This window comes from Bos javanicus, chromosome X (assembly GCF_032452875.1).
Source record: "Bos javanicus breed banteng chromosome X, ARS-OSU_banteng_1.0, whole genome shotgun sequence".
Classification (NCBI taxonomy): Eukaryota; Metazoa; Chordata; class Mammalia; order Artiodactyla; family Bovidae; genus Bos; species Bos javanicus.
The window spans coordinates 93,246,030-93,267,093 of record NC_083897.1 but is presented as its reverse complement, the minus strand read 5'-3'; the positions used below and the strand labels follow the sequence as shown (position 1 = coordinate 93,267,093).

At 44.5% G+C, this 21,064-nt stretch overlaps 1 protein-coding gene and 1 long non-coding RNA gene across 19 annotated transcripts in view; one reads left to right on the top strand and one right to left on the bottom strand.

The window, feature by feature from the left end:
- HUWE1 (HECT, UBA and WWE domain containing E3 ubiquitin protein ligase 1) overlaps positions 1-15,585 on the top strand; it is a 157,029-nt gene extending 141,444 nt beyond the window's left edge. For 16 of the 18 annotated variants that reach the window (XM_061410226.1, XM_061410215.1, XM_061410228.1 and 13 more), the window contains 18 exons: positions 400-946; positions 1,620-2,220; positions 3,057-3,181; positions 3,321-3,477; positions 4,685-4,817; positions 5,085-5,287; positions 5,881-6,008; positions 7,178-7,274; positions 9,078-9,233; positions 9,632-9,877; positions 10,142-10,259; positions 11,069-11,209; positions 12,188-12,475; positions 12,593-12,698; positions 13,300-13,417; positions 13,714-13,895; positions 14,183-14,373; positions 14,957-15,585. In XM_061410226.1, the coding sequence (XP_061266210.1) occupies positions 400-946; positions 1,620-2,220; positions 3,057-3,181; positions 3,321-3,477; positions 4,685-4,817; positions 5,085-5,287; positions 5,881-6,008; positions 7,178-7,274; positions 9,078-9,233; positions 9,632-9,877; positions 10,142-10,259; positions 11,069-11,209; positions 12,188-12,475; positions 12,593-12,698; positions 13,300-13,417; positions 13,714-13,895; positions 14,183-14,373; positions 14,957-15,059 (3,640 nt within the window). In that variant the 3' untranslated portion in view covers positions 15,060-15,585. Of the gene's footprint in view, positions 1-399; positions 947-1,619; positions 2,221-3,056; positions 3,182-3,320; positions 3,478-4,684; positions 4,818-5,084; positions 5,288-5,880; positions 6,009-7,177; positions 7,275-9,077; positions 9,234-9,631; positions 9,878-10,141; positions 10,260-11,068; positions 11,210-11,535; positions 12,476-12,592; positions 12,699-13,299; positions 13,418-13,713; positions 13,896-14,182; positions 14,374-14,956 lie in introns of those variants that run through there. The other 2 variants (XM_061410229.1, XM_061410232.1) reach the window with 2 other exon arrangements.
- LOC133243379 (uncharacterized) overlaps positions 15,227-21,064 on the bottom strand; it is a 77,969-nt gene continuing 72,131 nt past the window's right edge. Inside the window, exon 4 of the long non-coding RNA XR_009735063.1 lies at positions 15,227-16,141. This is a non-coding gene — a long non-coding RNA (uncharacterized LOC133243379). The remainder of the gene's footprint in view (positions 16,142-21,064) is intronic.

Below are 21,064 nucleotides of genomic sequence, written 5' to 3'. Positions count from 1 at the left end.
AAGTAAACATTGTCTTCTAGCACTAGGGGCAGTCCAGTTTTACCAGTTGATAATACAGACCTGTCCTGCAATCTCTGCTCTCTTCTCAGTCGTCGTGTGGTGAAGGGCAAGTTACTTAATATGTTTGAGCCTCTTGCTCATCATCTCAAAACTGGATGGTTCTCTGATCTTTACAGCAGCCCTGTGAGGAAGTTGTTACAGATACTATAGAGTATATGGCACATAGTAGGCACTTGAGACAGCTCTTATTACTATATAAAGAGCCCCTACAGTTCTTGGACTGGACATACTCTCTTCTCAAGCCTTCTAGGATGTATCAGCTCATCCCCCTCCCCTAGGGCTATACCTGATCCCAGAGCTCTAGCCAAAGTGTTACCCAGAAACCATGCTCTGTTCCAGGCCTTCTGGCAGTAATGTGGACACCCTCCTACGTCTTCGAGGACGGCTCCTCCTGGATCATGAAGCCCTGTCTTGTCTCCTGGTCCTACTTTTTGTGGATGAGCCAAAACTCAATACTAGCCGTCTTCACCGAGTACTGAGAAATCTCTGCTACCATGCCCAGACCCGCCACTGGGTTATCCGTAGCCTGCTTTCCATCTTGCAGCGAAGCAGTGAGAGTGAGCTTTGCATTGAAACACCCAAGCTCTCCTCAAGTGAGGAAAAGGGCAAAAAGTCAAGCAAGAGCTGTGGGTCAAGCAGCCATGAGAACCGGCCCCTGGACCTGCTACACAAGATGGAGTCTAAGAGTTCCAACCAGCTTTCCTGGCTCTCAGTATCCATGGATGCAGCCCTAGGCTGCAGGACTAATATATTCCAGATCCAGCGTTCAGGGGGTCGCAAACATACTGAGAAACATGCGAGTAGTGGCTCCACTGTCCATATCCACCCCCAGGCTGCTCCTGTTGTCTGCAGACATGTTCTGGATACACTCATTCAATTGGCCAAGGTGAGGAGCTTAGAGGAACCCAACTCCTGGGGATGAAAGAGGGGTGTCATCCATAACCTAGTGAAATCTGAACTCTGAGGAAGCTCACAAGTCCTTACTCTGAGATGTCTATTGTTCCTGGGAATAGTCCAATAAATAACCTTGTGCGGTTTTTTTTCTTTTTACAATTTTTATGCATTGTCTCATTCATTCATCAACCTTCAGTGGTCTGTATGGTCAATTTTACAGATGAAGAAGCTGAGATGCAGAAATCTTTAGTGGCTTTGTCATGTGGCTAGTGACGGAGATGACTGGACCTAGAACTTAATACAGTTCTCTTTTTAATAAGCTTTGCTGCCATTTTTTGAGGGCCTGCCTTGTACCAGGCACTATGCAAAATACATTACCTCTAATCTCAACAATTTTGCACGATGGTATAGGTATTCCCCCCACCACCATTTTTAAGTACAGAGATCAATGCTCAGAAAAGTTTCCTAATCCTTTGTCTCCCTACAAAGCTTTTGTTCATTTCTCTAGGCTGCTTCAGTTGGATGAAACTCTTATGTTACATCTCTCTGGTGTTACCAAAGCTGTCCTAAGGAGTGGAGAGACTAGGAGCCAGTGTCTTTCCTTGTCAGGAAGATAGTTTCTATGTAGACCTCCTAAACCAAACCTGTCTTTCTTTTCCTGGCAGGTGTTTCCCAGTCACTTCACACAGCAGCGGACCAAAGAAACAAACTGTGAGAGTGATCGGGAGAGGGGCAGTAAGGCCTGCAGCCCATGCTCTTCACAGTCCACAAGCAGTGGCATTTGCACAGACTTCTGGGACTTATTGGTAAAACTGGACAACATGAATGTCAGCCGGAAAGGCAAGAACTCCGTGAAGTCAGTGCCAGTGAGCGCTGGTGGTGAGGGGGAAACCTCCCCATACAGCCTCGAAGCCTCTCCACTGGGGCAACTCATGAACATGTTGTCACACCCAGTCATCCGCCGGAGCTCTCTCTTAACTGAGAAGCTCCTCAGACTTCTTTCTCTCATCTCAATTGCTCTCCCAGAAAACAAAGTGTCGGAAGCACAGGCTAATTCTGGCAGCAGTGCTTCCTCCACCACTGTTGCCACTTCAACCACATCTACCACCACTATCAGTGCCACCTCCAGCACGTCTACTCTGCCTGCTGCAACCACCCCTGTCACTTCTGTTCCAGCCCTGGTTGCTGCCACGGCTATATCCACCATTGCCGTAGCCGCTTCAACCACAGTGACTACCCCCACAACTGCTACCACTACTGTTTCAAGTAAGTGTGGATGTGGGCTGGGAGCTGTGGGGTGTGTACATCCACTTCACTCTCAACTCCTCCATCCAGGTATTCCTCCCTGAATGACAGCAATCAACTTGGTTTGTGTTTATGATAGCCAAGTATGTTAATTCTCACCCTCATTGGTCAGAGTTCTCTGTCCTCCCCCCTTCTTTCCTTTCCTTCCCTCTCTCCCTCTGTCCTGTGAAGACCAGTGAATATGGGTTCCCCTAGGCTAAGCACAAAATAGAAGAGAGGAAGTCTCTGTCTTTAAAGAAACCCCGATCTTTCTAGCTCAAGAGCAGGCAGGATATGGACTTGCCTGGTGGTCCAGTGGCTAAGACTTGAGGCTCACAATGCAGGGACCCGGGTTCAATCTCTGGTCAGAACTGGATCCCACATGTTGCAACTAAGACCCAGCACAGCCAAATAAATAAGAGTGTGGATTAAAAAAAAAAAAAAAGGCAGGATACAATGTGAATCATGGTAGGATCGAGTAGCCAGGCCATCCCAGGAAGTAAAGGGAATGAGCTTTGCAGCAGACTGATAAGAATCATTTGAAGAAACAGATTTTGAAGGAGGGGGCTTTCAGAGGGCCCTCTTACGGGAGAGGAACAGTTGAGATAAATATCTGGGATTCTTTGTCATTTTAGAAGGTACCATAAGAGTACTTGGCATTCCAAGTCACTTGGATTTGGCCATGGGGAGGGGGTGGATCTTCATTTTCACTACTTTTCCATTTTGAAACCCTGGGCAGTACAGTGATTCCTTGACTCTGCCACTTTAAGTCTGTAGCAAGTGAATTTCAGAGGCTTACAGTGTTCTGTTTCTCAAAGCTGCTACTACTACTAAGGCCAGCAAATCTCCAGCTAAAGTTGGTGATATCGGCAGCAGCAGCAGCACAGACTTTAAGATGGTATCCTCTGGCCTCACTGAAAATCAGCTCCAGCTCTCTGTGGAAGTAAGTCCAAGCTTTTCTGACCTCCCAAGGTTGGGGGAGAAAGAGTCCATGGGGGTGGATAATACTAGGATTGACTGGGGTGAATAATGGTTTAGTTCTCAAGTTGGGGCTTGCCCAATCTCCCTTCTTTTTCCCCCAGGTGTTGACATCCCATTCTTGTTCTGAAGAAGGCCTAGAAGATGCAGCAAATGTGTTACTGCAGCTCTCTCGGGGGGACCCTGGGACCCGGGACACTGTTTTGAAGTTGCTACTGAATGGAGCCCGCCATCTGGGTTATACGCTTTGTAAACAGATAGGTAATAATAAGAATAAAGCACCCTGTCTTTCTGAAACCTTCCACTTAGGTGTCACGTCTTTATGGAAGCCTTCAGGCTGAATCATATCCACTCTACATCTGTAGCACAGCCTCCAAGCGTGCTTTTATCACAGCACTGATACCACTAGGTTTTCAGGATCTGTTTTCCTCTGTTCAGTTGTTCTCTGAGAGCAAGGCTGGCCTTCTCTCTATATTCCCAATCCCTGGCACACAGCAGTTGCTTAGTGAAGGAAAATGAGCACCCTTAGGACTAACATTGTTTTCCCAATCTGGGCACTCATAAGGGCCCTATGATGAACCTGCTGAGGCAGTGCACCACCTGAGAGATGCACCTACACTACCTTCAGACTTAGGAATTCAGAGAATAATACCCTCTGCCTTTGTGCAGTTTTGAGGGTATAAAAATTCTAAGAACACTTGTAAATCATCTAGTTCAGTCTTTTTTGCATTTTACCAAGAAGAAAACTAAAACCCGGGGTGGTGTAGTGATTATGAATCAAGGAGTAGAGTCAGATTTGCTTTCAGCATAGAGATTCTCTTTGTTCTCTCCCACCTCCATCCCACTCATGGGTCTCCCTAGATCTCAGCTACTTGTGTAGTTATCTCCTTCTCACAAATGTCTCTGGAGCTGAGTTGATATGGGGGTCAATTAGACTATATGACCTAGGGGATTCTTTGCTACATGAGAATTACAAAGTTCTTCTGGATGAGGCCTCTTGACTGCCACCAGTTTATTCAGCACCCTTAGGCCAGGCAGTGGCCTAGGCACTATTCTAGACAGTTATCTCCTAATTCTCAAAGCAGCCTTGTGAGTTTAGGCAATATTAGCCCCCATTATTAAAATGGGTAGGCAAATTGGGAAAGAGGTTAAGTAATTTGCCGAGACTACCACAAAAACCTCAGAAGTTTGAGAGGTATACAGGCTTCAAAAGAGATACTTTTTCCCCTCTGCACTGAGGTGCATTTCATGTAGATTCAGCAAATCCTTGAGGCCAGGTAAACCAGCGGCCCTTGGGCAGCTGATCCATGAGTACACAGTAAAATGAATGGAGCAGAATTCTTGTACAGTCCCAAGTTCAGTACAGCTGAGCAAAGAGGACGGCCTGGGGAGGTTTCTTGAAAAGTTTTTGTTTTTAGCTGCTTCAGTAGGAAAGTCTAAACACTTTCTGGCTTCTCTGCCTGCCCAGGAACTCTTCTGGCTGAGCTACGGGAATACAATCTGGAACAGCAGCGGCGAGCCCAGTGTGAAACCCTCTCCCCTGATGGCCTGCCTGAGGAACAGCCGCAGACCACCAAGCTGAAAGGCAAAATGCAGAGCAGGTAGGTGGCAGCTGCCCATCTGGCTGTGGAGTTGAGGTCTGGGACATTATGAAAAGTGGTTCTTCCTGATTTTCTAGTTGTTATTTTTTCCCTCCTCTCTGAGCCAATTTTGTTTCTGTCCTATATGCACATGGCCCTATTTTTCCTACATGTGTGATTTCCTTCTGAAATTCCATACCCTCTGGTTGACACAAGAAAGCCCTGCTTGTTCTGGTTGTTTATGCTTTGATGCTCTCAATATATGCGAGCCACCTCTACACTATCCAGGTTTGACGTGGCTGAGAATGTGGTAATCGTGGCATCTCAGAAGCGGCCTCTGGGTGGCCGGGAGCTCCAGCTGCCTTCTATGTCCATGTTGACATCCAAGACATCTACCCAGAAGTTCTTCTTGAGGGTACTGCAGGTCATCATCCAGCTCCGGGATGACACGCGCCGTGCTAACAAGAAGGCCAAGCAGACAGGCAGGCTAGGTATGGAACTGGGGTGTCCAGTTGAGGGGCACGTTTGGTGGTGGAAAAACAAGAGACCCAGGAGGGCAGGGCTTAATGTCGTGTCTCCTTCCTGTTTGACCTTTTCTAAAGGAAGTGATGATACTTTCTTAAAATGTTGGTGGCTGTATTCTGTATCTCACTCAAGCCGTCTACATAGGAAATTTCACTAGGGCAAGTGGGAATTAAAGGGACTGGAAATCTGACAAGGAAATTGGGGACAGATCTTTTGATGAACAAGATTTAACTCACTGTGTTTGTCTCCTCTCTGCTTCCTTGATTACTCCTGGCTAAAATATTGTAGCCATGTTACCTCAGCTATGGCCTGCCAAATCCTTCCCCTCTGTCCTACAGAACTCTCACCTGCCACCATCCGTCTGCCTAGCCCCATGTCCCCTGCCCTTACCTGTAATGGTAGCTCTTAGTGCCTGACAGTGAGCACTCTGAGACTAACTGAGCGTAAAGCTCAAAGACCTCAGCAAGATGCTTGTGGTGGCTCAGGAGATGGGACACAGAAAATTGAGCATTCCCTCTTTCCACAGGTTACATCTTACCTTCTTTTTTCTTTCTCCCAGGTTCCTCCGGTTTAGGCTCAGCTAGCAGCATCCAGGCAGCTGTTCGGCAGCTGGAGGCTGAGGCTGATGCCATTATACAAATGGTACGTGAGGGTCAGAGGGCGCGGAGACAGCAACAAGCAGCAACGGTTAGCATGATGCCTGTGGCCCCTCATTCATTTGTCTCTCCTCCGTCTCCCACCATATCATCAGTGGGATTTCATTGCCCTTACCTTGTATGCTTTTGCATTAAGTTGGCTATATGAATGCTTCTGGACAACAGTTAATTTCTCTTGGTGCTTTCTTGACTGTTCATTGGTTTGGTTTGGTTTAAAGCTTGGCCATCATACCCCACTCCCAGCTATCCAGTCAATAGTGGCGCTTTTGCAAACTGCATAATGCTAAATGGCTAGGTCCTGAGGGGATACGGGATAAAGATTTTTCAGTGTCATGGAACAATGCAAGTGCATCAGAGACATATCAGGAATCCTGCCCTTGAAAGTCTCCCGAGCTTGGTACACTTTCCACATAGCCTTTTCTGGCAATGGCTGGTCCCTCCACCCTAGTCTCTGCCTCTATTCTTCATACTCCCTTGGCACCCAGGCTCTTTTAGGAGGAAGCCTTCAGTTCCGAGGTAGCCAGTTCATTGTTAGGATCTCAGCATAGAGTGACTGTAGGAAAAGCCTAGCATGTATACTATGGCATTCATTGTTTGCCTGTCCTTATACAACATGCAAGTTACCTTCCCAAGATCCAAGAAATAAGGATATCTTGAGGCCTGTTGGTTTAAAAAGCCAATCCCACCCATCAAAGATTGCATTCATTCATTCCCCTGTTATTTCCTCTTTCGTGAGCAAAAAGGAACAGAGCAAACCTACCTTTTGCCCATCTGAGTTTTATACACACACACGCACACACACACAAACGTATAAACGAAGAACAAACCTACCTTTTGCCCATCTAAGCTTTACACACACACACACACACACACACACACACAAACTGTTCCTAGAAGTCTTGAAGTCCAGGAGCCTGGTGCCTCACTGGACTCAGGCCTGGAATAGAATGGAGGCAAATGGCAGGCATCCAGGGAGCTCTTTGGAAAAGCATGCTAGCTCGGGGTGGAAGATAAGCAGAGGAGGTGGGAAGGCCATTCTTTTGTACTGGAGAGCTAAGGAAACTTCTTTCCATATGGGAAGATATGGGAGGCTTCTTTCCAAGCTTAATGATATGTGAGAGATTGTAGGACAGCCTCTAGCCTATCCCTGAGGAAAACAGAGTTGCACCCTTTATGTGACTTTGTCTCCCTTTTATCCAGTCGGAGTCAAGCCAGTCAGAGGCATCTGTCCGAAGGGAGGAGTCACCCATGGATGTGGACCAGCCATCTCCCAGTGCTCAAGATACTCAGTCCATTGGTCAGTACTTCTTTCTATTTTCAGCCCAACAAAAGGGAGAGCCAATCTTAATGGAATGGGTGCCTGATCCCCTGCTTTCAACATACATAAACTCAGTGTTTTCGTTTGTTTAAGTGAATCCTGGTTTCTGTATATTGATAGACTCGTACCAATCAACTAAAATCACTAACCATCACCACCTGGTCCTCATTGGAGAATCCTAGCACACACTGCAATTTCGGTAATAATGAAACTATGGGGCTTCCCTGATACTTCCATGGTAAAGAATCCACCTGCCAATTCAGGGGACACAGCTTCAATCCCTGATGCAGGAAGATCCCACATGCTCTGGGCAATAACCTACTAAGGATATAAAAGATCTGAACAACTATTAATAATTTTGACATATACAGGACACCACAGCCAATAACAATAAACTTTTTGAAATGCATATAGAACATTTACCAAAATTAACCATACCCAGAGCTTTAGCTTAATAAATTTCAAAGTGCTAAAATATCTCAGAGCATATCCTCTGATAATGGTAGAAATATGTGATATCGAGACTTCCCTGGTAGTTCAATGGCTAAGACCATGTTCCCAATGCAGGGGACCCAGGTTCAATCCCTGATCAGGGAACTAGATCCCATATACCACAACTAAAGATCCATGTGCCACAACTAAGAGTTCTCATGCCACAACTAAAAGATACCACATGCCACAATGAAGACATGGACCAGCCAAATAAACCAACAGGTACCTCCCTGGTGGCTTAGTGGTAAAGAATCTGCCTGCCAATGCAGGAGACATGGATTCAATCCCTGATCCAGGAAGATCCCATATGCCATGGAGCAACTAAGCCCACGCACCACAATTATTGAGCCTGTGCTCTAGAGCCCAGGTGCTGCAATTACTGAAGCCCTCACACTCTAGAGCCCGTGCTCTGCAACAAGAGCAGCCACCACAACTAGAGAAAAGCCCGCACAGCAATGAAGATTCACAATGGCCAAGAATAAATATTTTTTTAAAAGACACTGTGACAATACTGTGTGGAGAGAGCATGTGTTTGTCTCCCCATTACTATCTCTGGGACCTCTTTCAGTTTCTTCGTTTAATGTTCCTAGTTAGGATTGAGTTAACGTGTATATATAACACTTAAAGCAGTCCTAGAACACAGTGGATGCTACTATTAGCAGCATTTCTCAAGGTTAATTTCATATAGAATGCTTTTGGGCACCCTTTTAACAGATTCCTGTGGGATAGTGTCATCATAGGACATCGGTTTTTTTAAAAATATTAGATCGTTTAATTGGAAAAGACCCTGATGCTGGGGAAGGACTGAGGGTAGGAGGAGAAGGGAGCAACAGAGGATGAGATGATCAACTCATCATCCACTCAATGGACATGAATTGAGCAAACGCCAGGAGATAGTGAAGGACAGGGATGCCTGGTGTGCTGCATTCCATGGGGTTGCAAAGAATCGGACATGCCTGAACAACAACAACAAGATCATTTAATAATCCATAGGTCTTCTGGGAGCTGATAAGGCAATGAGGAGACCAACACTATCTGGTAGAATTTTCCTGCAGTAGCCATTAGCTCCATATAGCTATTGAGCACTTGAAAAGTGTCTAGTGCAACTAGACAGACTTTTTCTTGTATTAATTTTATTCCGTTTAAATGCCATTCAGTGTAGGACTAGAGCTTGCTTTCAGATGTTACTCAGTGGCCAGTGGACCAATCTATTTGGTCTTTCTAATGGCCTATGCATTTGGTCTGAATGAAGAAAAAGCTTCCTGAATCTCTCCTCTGTGTGCTGTCTAGGCTCAGATGGAACGCCACAGGGAGAGAAGGAGAAGGAGGAGAGGCCACCTGAGTTACCCCTGCTCAGTGAGCAGCTGAACTTGGATGAGCTGTGGGACATGCTGGGAGAGTGTCTAAAGGAACTGGAGGAATCCCATGACCAGCATGCGGTGCTAGGTAAGTTGTGGCCTGATGGCCCAGGCCTGCTGATCTATTCTGGGGCCCTTTCTGCCAGCTTAATTTTCTTCCTTCCAGATTACTCCTCTCCCTCAGGTCTCCATGAGAGTTCAAAGGAGAGGATTTTTTCTCCCAACTTCATTATCAGAAAAAAAAAAAAAAGATTTGCTTTCTCTTTTGGTAGCTCTTATCTTTTACTCTTTAGACTAGGGGAATCTTTATAACTGGTTGTCTATCCCATTTTTCTTTGGAAGCTCTGACTTCCTCTGTGGCACCATTATGTATCTCCTGCAAGTTTTCATCTAGTAGTTCTGAAATTTGATTCTGAGGGGGAAGAGGTTTATATGTTAAAGTTTATAAAGTAAAATGTCACTGTCCTGTATCATTCCTACCCCCAGTGCTACAACCTGCTGTCGAGGCCTTCTTTCTGGTCCATGCAACAGAGCGGGAGAGCAAGCCTCCTGTCCGGGACACCCGTGAGAGCCAGCTGGCACACATCAAGGACGAGCCACCTCCACTCTCCCCTGCCCCTTTAACCCCAGCCACTCCTTCCTCCCTTGACCCGTTCTTCTCCCGGGAGCCCTCATCTATGCACATCTCCTCAAGCCTGCCCCCTGACACACAGAAGTTTCTTCGTTTTGCAGGTACAGGGAACTCTTAGGCCCCTAAATATAGAAGGCTTCATTTTTCTACAGGGTCATTTCATGTATTTTGTTGTCAGCTGATTTGCAGGGTGAGTGTGTGTGTGTACTGGAAAGTGAGGCTAATGAGTTAGGGACTGGGTCTGGAAGTCTTTTTGTGCCACACTTTTTTTCCCTGAAACAAGGAAGAGTTGCTGACTGATTGACTTACGTCCCTTCTTCCGTGACCCATGATGTGCTGATTCCTGCTGTCCTTTCTCCCCTCAGAGACTCATCGCACTGTGTTAAACCAGATCCTACGGCAGTCCACCACCCACCTCGCTGATGGGCCTTTTGCTGTCCTGGTAGACTACATTCGTGTCCTCGACTTCGATGTCAAGCGCAAGTATGTGCCCTGGATGTTTGGGGGGGGTGCTTTCTAAATAGTATCTCCCCTCCCAAAAAGGAGCCAAACATCCTCTGGGGGTGATGTTTCCAGAGAAAGAAGTTTTCCTCGGTGGCAGCCCTTGGATTGGAATGGTGCTAAGCAGGGGGAAGAGACTCATCTTTGCCACCAAGTGCCACTGTACCTAAATATCCCTTGGTGCTCTTCAACCTAGTCTCTGTTCTTCCATCAGAGAAATGCAAGCCTTTGTTTAACCACATGAATTCTAAAATACCTGTCTATCCTTTGGGGTAATACAGGAGATGCAGGTAGCCATAGTATATTTACAGCAAGGCTTGGAAGGGTCGAGAAGGCCTCCACAACTCTCCTGTCATTTTTTACTCTTCTCTTCCTTTCTGTGCACCTACACATGATTACCTGCTCGTTGCAGAAATTCCATGCCATAATGTCTGTGGGCCCCTATATGATGGACATGGGGAAAATTTAGAGTTGGTAGTGAATGACCTACCTTTCCCAATAGTAGTAGTGTTAGTCACTCAGTCATGTCTAACTCTTTGCAATCCCATGGACTGTAGCCCACCAGGCTCCTTTGTCCTTGGGATTCTGCAGGCAAGAATACTGGATTGGGTTGCCATTCTCTTCTCCAGAGGATACTGGGCATTTCCCCAGGAAAAAAAAAAAGGTGGAGAGCAGAGGTAAAAGTGTCTGGAGGATGAGGGGAACATCACTGTGGGTCTTCATTCTAATCAGGCAAACAGAAATTTGCTCTGCCACCCCAATCTTATTTTCCTTCTTTCCTACCTCCCAAGATATTTCCGCCAAGAGCTGGAGCGTTTGGACGAGGGACTCCGGAAAGAAGACATGGCTGTGCACGTTCGTCGTGATCATGTCTTTGAAGACTCCTATCGTGAGCTGCACCGGAAATCCCCTGAAGAAATGAAGAATCGATTGTAAGAACCCAGAGCAGAGAGTAAAACAGGATGGGGTGGTTCTGACCCTTCCTACTTGGTAGTGAAGGCTTACTTGGGGCCCAGATGTTCAGGGGAACTTAGAGAAGTGCTTGCCCTCCCTGGTAGGAATTCCTAAGAGGAATCCTAGCTCTCACTGAGCTGTCCTCCATATTCTCTGCCCAGTCTCAATGAGACTGGTCTTCTGTTGGCTAGCTGGCCCTTGGGCTGAGCTACCCAACAATTCCTATACAGATAGGAGAGTCTGTGGAATTTACAAAGGTACACCTGATGGCTTCACAAAGAGCTTTTCTCCATTGTTACACTAGGAACGGGAAGCCTGCTGAGCAAATGGTACCCTGGGTTGAGGGAGACCACACTTGCAAGACCCCACCAAATTGGTAATCACTCCCTGGTGATTATGACACCACCTAGAGGAGATTGGCAGTTTGCAGTATCATGTGTCATGGGAGCCAGTGAGATGACAGACCTACTGAAGTCATTTGATGATGCTCTTGAACTCAGGAACTTGATTCCTCCCTCCCCTTGTGGCATGGACTTACTAGCCATGTCGTCACATAGGAATTCAGAGAAGCTTCCAAGACAGACTGAATCCTACTCTTCTACCACCAAATCGTAATAGACATCAAACTCAGCTCAGCTCTCTTTGATACCACTTGATGATTCCTCCCTTGTTTAAAGGCCTTATTAGGTCTTTATATCTTTCCTATTAGTGTTTTCTGGGATATCAGTGAGCCTTTACTGATACTTCAGAACATCTCTTCCATCAGTGATGCCCTTTTCTGTCCCAGATCCCCATCTCTCTTCTGGGCTCTCCTGGCACTCTGCATTTACCACTGTCCTCTGACTCTGCACTCCCCAGCTACTGCTTCACTCAGTCACTCACTCAGGTCATGCTGTGCAGAAGATTGGATTTGTCCTGGGCTTTCTGCACATCCCTGTTTCTGCTCTCTTAAACAGGTATATAGTATTTGAAGGAGAAGAAGGGCAGGATGCTGGAGGGCTCCTGCGGGAGTGGTATATGATCATCTCTCGAGAGATGTTTAACCCTATGTATGCCTTGTTCCGTACCTCACCTGGTGATCGGGTCACATACACCATCAATCCATCTTCTCACTGCAACCCCAACCACCTCAGCTACTTCAAGTTTGTTGGACGCATCGTGGCCAAAGCTGTGTATGACAACCGCCTCCTGGAGTGCTACTTTACTAGGTCCTTCTACAAACACATTTTGGGCAAGTCTGTCAGGTAAGGATGTGGCATAACCCTGGGACTGTCCTCAGTCCTGGAAATCTGGTCCTTGTGCCCCATCCCTAAGCTGCTTCTGTGCCACCCCAATCCATGACCCTATTTGTGTTTATCTAGATATACAGATATGGAGAGTGAAGACTACCACTTTTACCAGGGCCTGGTTTATCTGCTGGAAAATGATGTCTCCACACTAGGCTATGATCTCACCTTCAGCACTGAGGTAGGTCAGGAGATCCTGACTGTCTCATACCCCAGCTAGTTTAGGAAATCCCATTATGGGATTGTTCTTGAACTGACATTGGATAACCTCTTAATATTTCTAAGGAAGCATCTTGATGTCTTAAAATCTCATGATCTGTCAGAGAGCAGTGAGTATTTGCATGAGACAGAAAAACCAGAATTTGTAAAACAATACTAGTTTCCCCTATATTTTGAAAAAAAAAAACAAAGCACTCTAGTACACTATTCATCATTCCCAAAGGTACTTCATTGTAGAAAAACTGTACAAATAGAGATAGATGAAAAACAAAAAAAATCTCAATGTTACGCTTCCCCAAAATTGCTTTACATAAAGATTTTTTTTATTACGTTATATTATCCATGCCCTTTTCCCTTTTACTATTGACAGTATGTTTTAGGACTAAACCCTTGACCTTTTCCATTTAGGGATTCATGAGCTCATGAGAAAAGTCACTTTTTTAATGACCTTGCTTCATTTCTTTGCCCAGGATACAGCAGTGTTTAGGGTGTGTTTCCAGGTATATATAAGTCCCATCCTAGACCAAGCCTGATTCATATTATTGGTATTTTGGGTATTCTAGGTCCAAGAGTTTGGAGTCTGTGAAGTTCGTGACCTCAAACCCAATGGGGCCAACATCTTGGTAACAGAGGAAAATAAGAAGGAATATGTACACCTGGTGTGCCAGATGAGAATGACAGGTAGGGGAAATGTCCCTTAGACCCCCTACCTGTTCAATATGGGACAAAGTCAGGCCTCACTCATTACACAGACATTGTTTCTTTTCCCCTATGCCAGCCACAAATGCCTTGCATAAAAAATGCCTTGCAAAAACCTGACCAAAAAATATTTCCCTTCGTCCACCCTCATACAGGGGCCTAGAAACAGTGATGCGTGATGTAGGCAGATCAGTCAGCATCCTGCTGGATTAGGGATCTCTGACCTCTGACAGCTGTGCAAGTTCAGATACCACGTGGCTTGTTGGTTCTTTCCTCAGGAGCCATCCGCAAACAGCTGGCGGCTTTCTTAGAAGGTTTCTATGAGATCATTCCAAAGCGCCTCATTTCCATCTTCACTGAGCAGGAGTTAGAGCTGCTCATATCAGGACTGCCCACAATCGACATTGACGATTTGAAATCTAACACTGAATATCACAAGTACCAGTCCAACTCTATTCAGGTGAGCTGATGCTGGCATCCCTCCCTGTATCCTTAAGCAGTGTTAGTTTGTATGACAACCAAATAAACCAGTACTCTTAGGGGAGGGGGGTTTTGAGGGGGGGATTCAGCTTACCTGAATCTAACTCTTCACTCTTCTGGAGTTTCCGTTTTCGGGTGATGTCATCATGTGAATGGAAGAAATAAAATCTGTCCCACAGAAGGGACTTGCCTAACATTCCATATCCCATCCCCCTTTCTTCCAGGAGCTCTCTACCTAATGCTGTCTTCTTGTGTTCATTCCTATAGATCCAGTGGTTCTGGAGAGCACTGCGTTCTTTCGATCAAGCTGACCGTGCCAAGTTCCTCCAGTTTGTCACAGGTACTTCCAAGGTGCCCCTGCAAGGTTTTGCTGCCCTTGAAGGCATGAATGGCATTCAGAAGTTTCAAATCCATCGAGATGACAGGTCCACAGACCGCCTGCCTTCAGCTCACACATGGTAAGAGGAAGAGTTTGTTCTTTTCAGCATTTGAATTGAACTTGCATATTTGCCACTTCTGTGCCCTTACCATGGTCAGGAGTAGTCAAGAACCCAAATCTAGCCCCAGCTACCCTGAATCTATGGGTAGCTCACAGTTTGGTGGTTTTTGTGGAGATGATGGTGTTTGAGATGAGAAGCTGACCCAGATTCACAGTGGGGCTGGGGAGACATTGCAGGTGAAAATTGTGCTGTGAAAACAAGGTGTATTCCAGGGCTCAGCATGGTCAGAGCAAGAAGTTGCAGGGAGCAGAACTCAGCAAAGGTGACCAGTGACCCTGAATGCCTCCTTGGAGCTTTCAGGCTCAAGGGGTATGGTATTTGGGAGGTGGTATTTATACCATGGTTGGGCCATGGTATTTAAGGAGGAGTGATAGGGTCAGGTTATATTTTAGGTGCCTGGTAGCCAGTAGTGGGACTGAGAAGGACAGACAAGGCTAGGACAAGATTGGGAGTGTACAGGCAGAAATCAGGTGGGCACCATGGGAACACAGGGATTTGGTTATCATCTTTTATCACGAATTGATGTGTCTTCTTTCCCTAGTTTTAATCAGCTGGACCTGCCTGCCTATGAGAGCTTTGAGAAGCTCCGCCACATGCTACTATTGGCCATCCAGGAGTGCTCTGAAGGCTTTGGGCTGGCCTAAAAAGGGCCACACCCACTACTGTAGGGTTTTTTTTTTACCATTGTTGGACCTGGTAAAGGGGGAACCGAAAACAAAAAAGAACCAGAAAGAAATGTCAAAAACCAATAAATGAGATCCACCAACTCACCATGTGTGTGTCCCAGCTGCCCCAGCGCATACCCGTTCCCCCTTTGCTGCTCATCCTCTCTTCCGGCTCCCTTTTCCTCACCTCCTCTCCCCATTCCATGCCGTCCATGATCCCCCACCCCATGTGTTAAAAAGGCAAGTAGCCTTTACAGGGACCTGTTTGTCCCAACTGTTTGAACAGTGTGCTCCTCAGATTCTGTGTTCAGAAGGATTTGCTGCATTGAGACTTGAAACCTTTGGATAGGGGAAAAAATTATATATATATATATTTTTTTGTTCTGTTTGCAATTCTTAATTTGTGCTTGGAATGTGTTGATGTGCACAGCTAATGATTCAATGCGAGACAAGATTGGCGTCTGTGTTGTGGAGGTTTCAAATAAAGAGCACTCTTCATAACTCACTTTTCACAATGGAGTTTTTTTCAAGTTTAAAAAGAAATAAGCACCTCTTGAACACATTCTAGATGGCTGGAGAACAAATCCAAATGGACTCTCCAGAAAGCCATTTTTGTTACCACACTGGTGCATCCTCCTCCTTCAGGGTCATCAGGAACTGAGGGGATCTTTTTCAGAATGGCATCTACACTTGGGAGTGGTGATGGTGTTAGAGATTGTAGCTAAGGACAAAGCACCGCCTTGCTCTAGGGGAACAAACCAGCAGGTTTTAAGAGAATTCTCTCAACCCAACCGAAGGTTCTATATCCTGAGCCTTTGTAACAGTTTCAAGTCTGGAGCTCAGTTTAAAATTTTGATTTCATTTATTAATGTTTTAGTTTACTTCTAACAAATTTTAATAAATAATTTGACTGGCTCCCCAGAACAGTCTTTGCATCCTTTTTGATTTTGTTTTGCATTTTCTTGTCAGATCTGTTCACAGATCGACAAATAGTCTCTTGTGGGTTTTTTTTTACTCCATCCAGCACTTAAAGTTGATCTAAGAACTTTGATGGTTCCAGCCTTCAAAGATAAAAGTAATAAAAGTTTAGTAAACTCAGTGGTACTGGCTTTGTGTGGTTTTTCTCATTCTCTAAGGCTCTACTTCTTAAAAATTTTTCCCTTGACCATGTCCCAGAGTGTGGATCTAGGAAAGCAGTAGTGTGTGTGTTCTTAACCTGATCCCTTGGTCTTGATGCGAATAGCTGCTAGTCTTTCTTTTTCCTTCCGGCATTCACACTTGCCTGTTCCTGGCCCTCCTGACTACTGAGAGGACAGATGAATCAACCCTCCACCCTCCTATTGAGCTTCTAGTCAAGAGGAGGAAACAGATCATTCTGTGTCAAGATGTTGGAAGGGGGATCTCTGGGTACACAGAGCAGAGCAGAAGTGTCTGGTCTAGCCTGGGAGATCAGGAAAGGCTTTCTGTTGTCGGTGGCACTTGGGTTGAATCATAAGGCTGTGTGAGAGTGAAAATTGAGGAGAGGGTAATCAGGGTCAACACAGTAGGAGTTCCATTGATAGGGCAAGGCTTGAGTGAAGAGATGAGGCTGGGAGTCCAGCAGGGCTTTTAAATGAGTGGATGAGCAGAAATACAGTAGAAATGATCAATATACTTAGGAATCAGTTCTAAAAAAAATCAAAGTAAAATAAAACTGACCATTTAAATTTGGGTTGGGAGTTGGGTGTGGAAGTTGGGAGTACAGATGGAATAATCCTGAAGGAAATAAATGAATCTAACTCAATGATATAACCACAATAACCTAATGTGACTGAGTATGATTTGTCTTTTGGATATGCTTACGGTGTGATATTCATCATCTCAGTGTCAAAAGAGAAAAAAACTTGACAGTAGATGGTAACTTTTAAAGGTAAAGATACTACCTTGATAAGGTAGCCTCAGACTAACAGCCAACATCATACTGCAAGCATAAAGTGGTCGGTTATCACCAACACGGTTCTGCAAGTTCTAACCATTCCATAAGGCAGAAAACAAAGCTGTTGAAGAGAAAGTATTTTGCTAAACCAAGAGAATCAAAGTTACTAGAACTTAAGTGAGTCCAGCAAGAGGCCTGGTTATAATGAACAAAACAGTTCATGTAAGTATTTGTGTCTGAGGCTCCTCTGTCCAGGGATCTTCCCGACCCAGGGATCCAATATGGGTCTCTGGTATTGTAGGCGATCTCCTGCATTGCAGGTTGATTAGACTGAGCCACAAGGGAAGCCCTTGTCCAACAAGTATAAATAAATAATATGCTAAATTGCTATACAATAGTAAAAATGTATCCACATATATCAATGTACACAATCTCAAAGATAAAAAAATATACCTGCCTGTTTAAAACTTTAAAAACAATACTACATGCATGTGTACCAAGAACATGAAAAGCCATATCCACATGTATGGAAGCCCATGCATAAGTATGACAATACTGCATAATGTTCAGGATAAGCTGTGGGGGACAAAAGGCAGCTGGGAAGAGGTGTTTATCCAGAGGGCTTAAACTAAATGTTTTTATTAGCTTGGTGGTACTAGGTACATAGGTATTCCTTCAGTCAGTTCAGTCGCTCAGTCATGTCCAACTCTGTGAACCCATGGACTGCAACACGCCAGGCTTCTCTATCCATCAGCAACTCTGATGGCCACCAACTTCTCTGTCCACCAACTCCTAGAGCTTACTCAAACTCATGTCCATTGAGTCGGTGATGCCATCCAACCATCTCATCCTCTGTTGTCCTTCTACTCCTGCCCTCAATCTTTTCCAGCATCAGGGTCTTTTCAAATGAGTCAGCTCTTCACATCAGGTGGCCAAAGTATTGGAGTTTCAGCTTCAGCATCAGTTCTTCCAATGAATATTCAGGACTGATTTCCTTTAGGATTGACGGGTTTGATCTCCTTGCTATCCAAGGGACTCACAAGTGTCTTCACCACCACAGTTCAAAAGCATCAATTCTTCAGTGCTCAACGTCCTTTATAGTCCAACTCTCACATCCATACGTGACTACTGGAAAAACCACGGCTTTGACTAGATAGACCTTTGTCAGCAAAGTAACATCTGTTTTTTAATATGTGGTCTAGGTTGGTCATAGCTTTTCTTGCAGGGAGCAGGCGTCTTTTAATTTCATGGCTGCAGTCACCATCTGCAGTGATTTTGGAGCCCAAGAAAATAAAGTCTGTCACTGTTTCCCCATCTATTTTCCATGAAGGGATGGGACAGGATGCCATGACCTTAGTTTTTTTTTAATATTAAATTTTAAGCCAGCTTTTTCACTATCCTCTTTCACTTTTATCAAGAGGCTCTTTAGTTCTTCCTCGCTTTATGCCATAAGGGTGGTGTCATCTGCGTATCTGAGGTTATTGATATTTCTCCCAGCAATCTTGATTCCAGCTTGTGCTTCATCCAGCCCAGCATTTCCCATGATGTACTCTGCATATAAGTTAAATAAGCAGGGTGACAATATTCAGCCTTGACATACTTCTTTCCCAATTTGGAACCAGTCTGTATTCCATGTCCAGTTCTAACTGTTGCTTCTTGACCTGCATATAGATTTCTTAGGAGGCAGATAATGTGGTCTGGTATTCCCATCTCTTGAAGAATTTTCCACAGTTTGTTGTGATCTACACAGTCAAAGGCTTTGGCATAATCAATAAAGCAGAAGTAGATGTTTTTCTGGAATTCTCTTGCTTTTTTGATGATCTAACGGATGTTGGCAATTTGATCTCTGGTTCCTAAGAGATCAATATAAGGTATTCCTTATAATGTTATAATATTTATAACTTTTCTACACCTGAGATATTTCATAATAAGTTTTTTTGAGATGGATAATTTATTAAATTTCACAATGCAGTTGAAACAGGTATCAGGGGACTCAATAACAGGCCTAAGTCTATGTGAAGGCTAACAGCTGCTTTCATGATATGATTAAACATGTCTCTTGCCCCTTAATAATTCCCTTCACTGATGTGTGTGTTATAATTACTACTGGTTATCACCTTATTAAAATAGTCTTCTTGGACTTCCCTGGTGGTTCAGTGGTGAAGAATCTGTCTGCCAATGCAGGAGACCCAGGTTCCATCCCTGTCTGGGAGGATCCCACATGCCAAGGAGCAACTCAGCCTATGTGCCTCAACTATTGAGTCTGTGTTCTAGAGCCCAGGAGCCTCAACCTCCGAGCCCACACACCCTAGAGCCCATGCTCCAGAACAAGAGAAAACACTGCAACAAGGAGCCCAGGCACCACAACTAGAGAGTAGCCCTGACTCACCACAGCTAGAGAAAAAATAGTCCTCTTACAGATAGACCTTACAGATATCTTAGAGAGATCATTCAATGTTGGGCAAGTTTTCAAGTAAAAAGAGTGCTATTAATAATTAGGCTGTGGGATTTCCCTGTAGACTCAGTGGTTAAAACTTCATGCTTCCATTTCATGGGGCGTGGGTTTGATTCCTGGTTGGGGAACTAAGGTCCCATATGCCACACAGCACAGACACACACAAAAAAGAAAATTCTGCTGGGCCACAGCACAAACAAAGCCAGATAAATTGGAGTGTATGTCTCTATACTTAGGAGACATATGTCTTGGCTGGAGAAACAATTACCCAACATAAACATTTTTATTGGCGCTTACTATGTGCTGACAACATTGTGAAGTCTCTCCTTTAGGGAAAGGAGCAGGTGTTGGGAAAGTATAGAGGGCGTTGGGTACACAAAGAGACGCTATAGGCAGGGGTAGCAGGAATAAACATTTTCTCAAGTACAAGCAATGACCAGTTAGAAAACAACAGGAAATAGATTCCCTTCATAATAGTAAAAAAGAATACCTAGGAATAACCTTAACCAGTGTTTGGGATTCATGTGAAAAAGAAAACTGCAAAACTCTTGTGAGAGGCATAAAAAGAGGTAACTGAGCAGGTTACTGTGTTTATTTGCATAAAAAAAACCAAGTATAGCTGGCCTTAAGACTTTGCTGACATGCTAAGCAAGGTGGGAGTTGAAATGAGCAGATTTGACAGAGAATGGCTTCAAGCCATGAATATTGTCTGCTGTGGTCTACTATAAAGACAAAATGAAGCACCAAGAGCCAGTTGGGGAAGAAATAGTTTTGTCAGTGTTAAATTTGGGAAACTTGCTTAAGTATTGGAAAGGGGAGAAATAGAAAGTTTGCTCTGTGGGTCACACAAATTCCAAATGGAAGATTCAAGCATGAAAAACATGAACTTATTTTTTGGGGGGAAATAACAACTAATCTGGAATATAGAAAATCTAACACAAAAAACTAAAAAAGACATTATTAATGGAAAAGACTTACATTTGACTACTAAAATGTCGGCAACACCACAAACAATTAAAAAGCAATGGCAATCTAGGAAAAAATACATCTCTAACCATCTATGACACTATATACATATATATACACACACACACACACACATATATATATATATAATTTACAAATCACTAAGAGAAAAACTGCCAAACAGAAAAACATTCAAGGATATGAAAAGGCAATTCACAAAAGAAGAAATACAAATGAGCACTCAGCATATATAATTGTTTTTGTTTCTATGATAATTATTATCTCTGCAACAAAGACACCAATAAAAGCACAATAAAAACCACTTCTCAAATTGAAATACATACAAGTGTGACTCTTGCCTTCTGAGAAAGCCCACACTGTCTGTGGAATGTGTTTCTCTCTAATTCCATTTCTTACCCATTACTTTGTCTCTCGCTGAATTCTTTGTGCTGAGACACAAAGAATCTGAGCCAAGATCAGACACCAGAATTTAGGCTTCCAGTTCAAGATGGCGGAGTAGAAGGACATGTGCTCATCTCCTCCTGTGAGAGCACCAAAATTGCAACTAGATGTTCAATAACCATCAACACAAGGAAACTAGAACCCACCAAAAATAAGATACCCCACGTCCAAAGACAAGAAGCCACA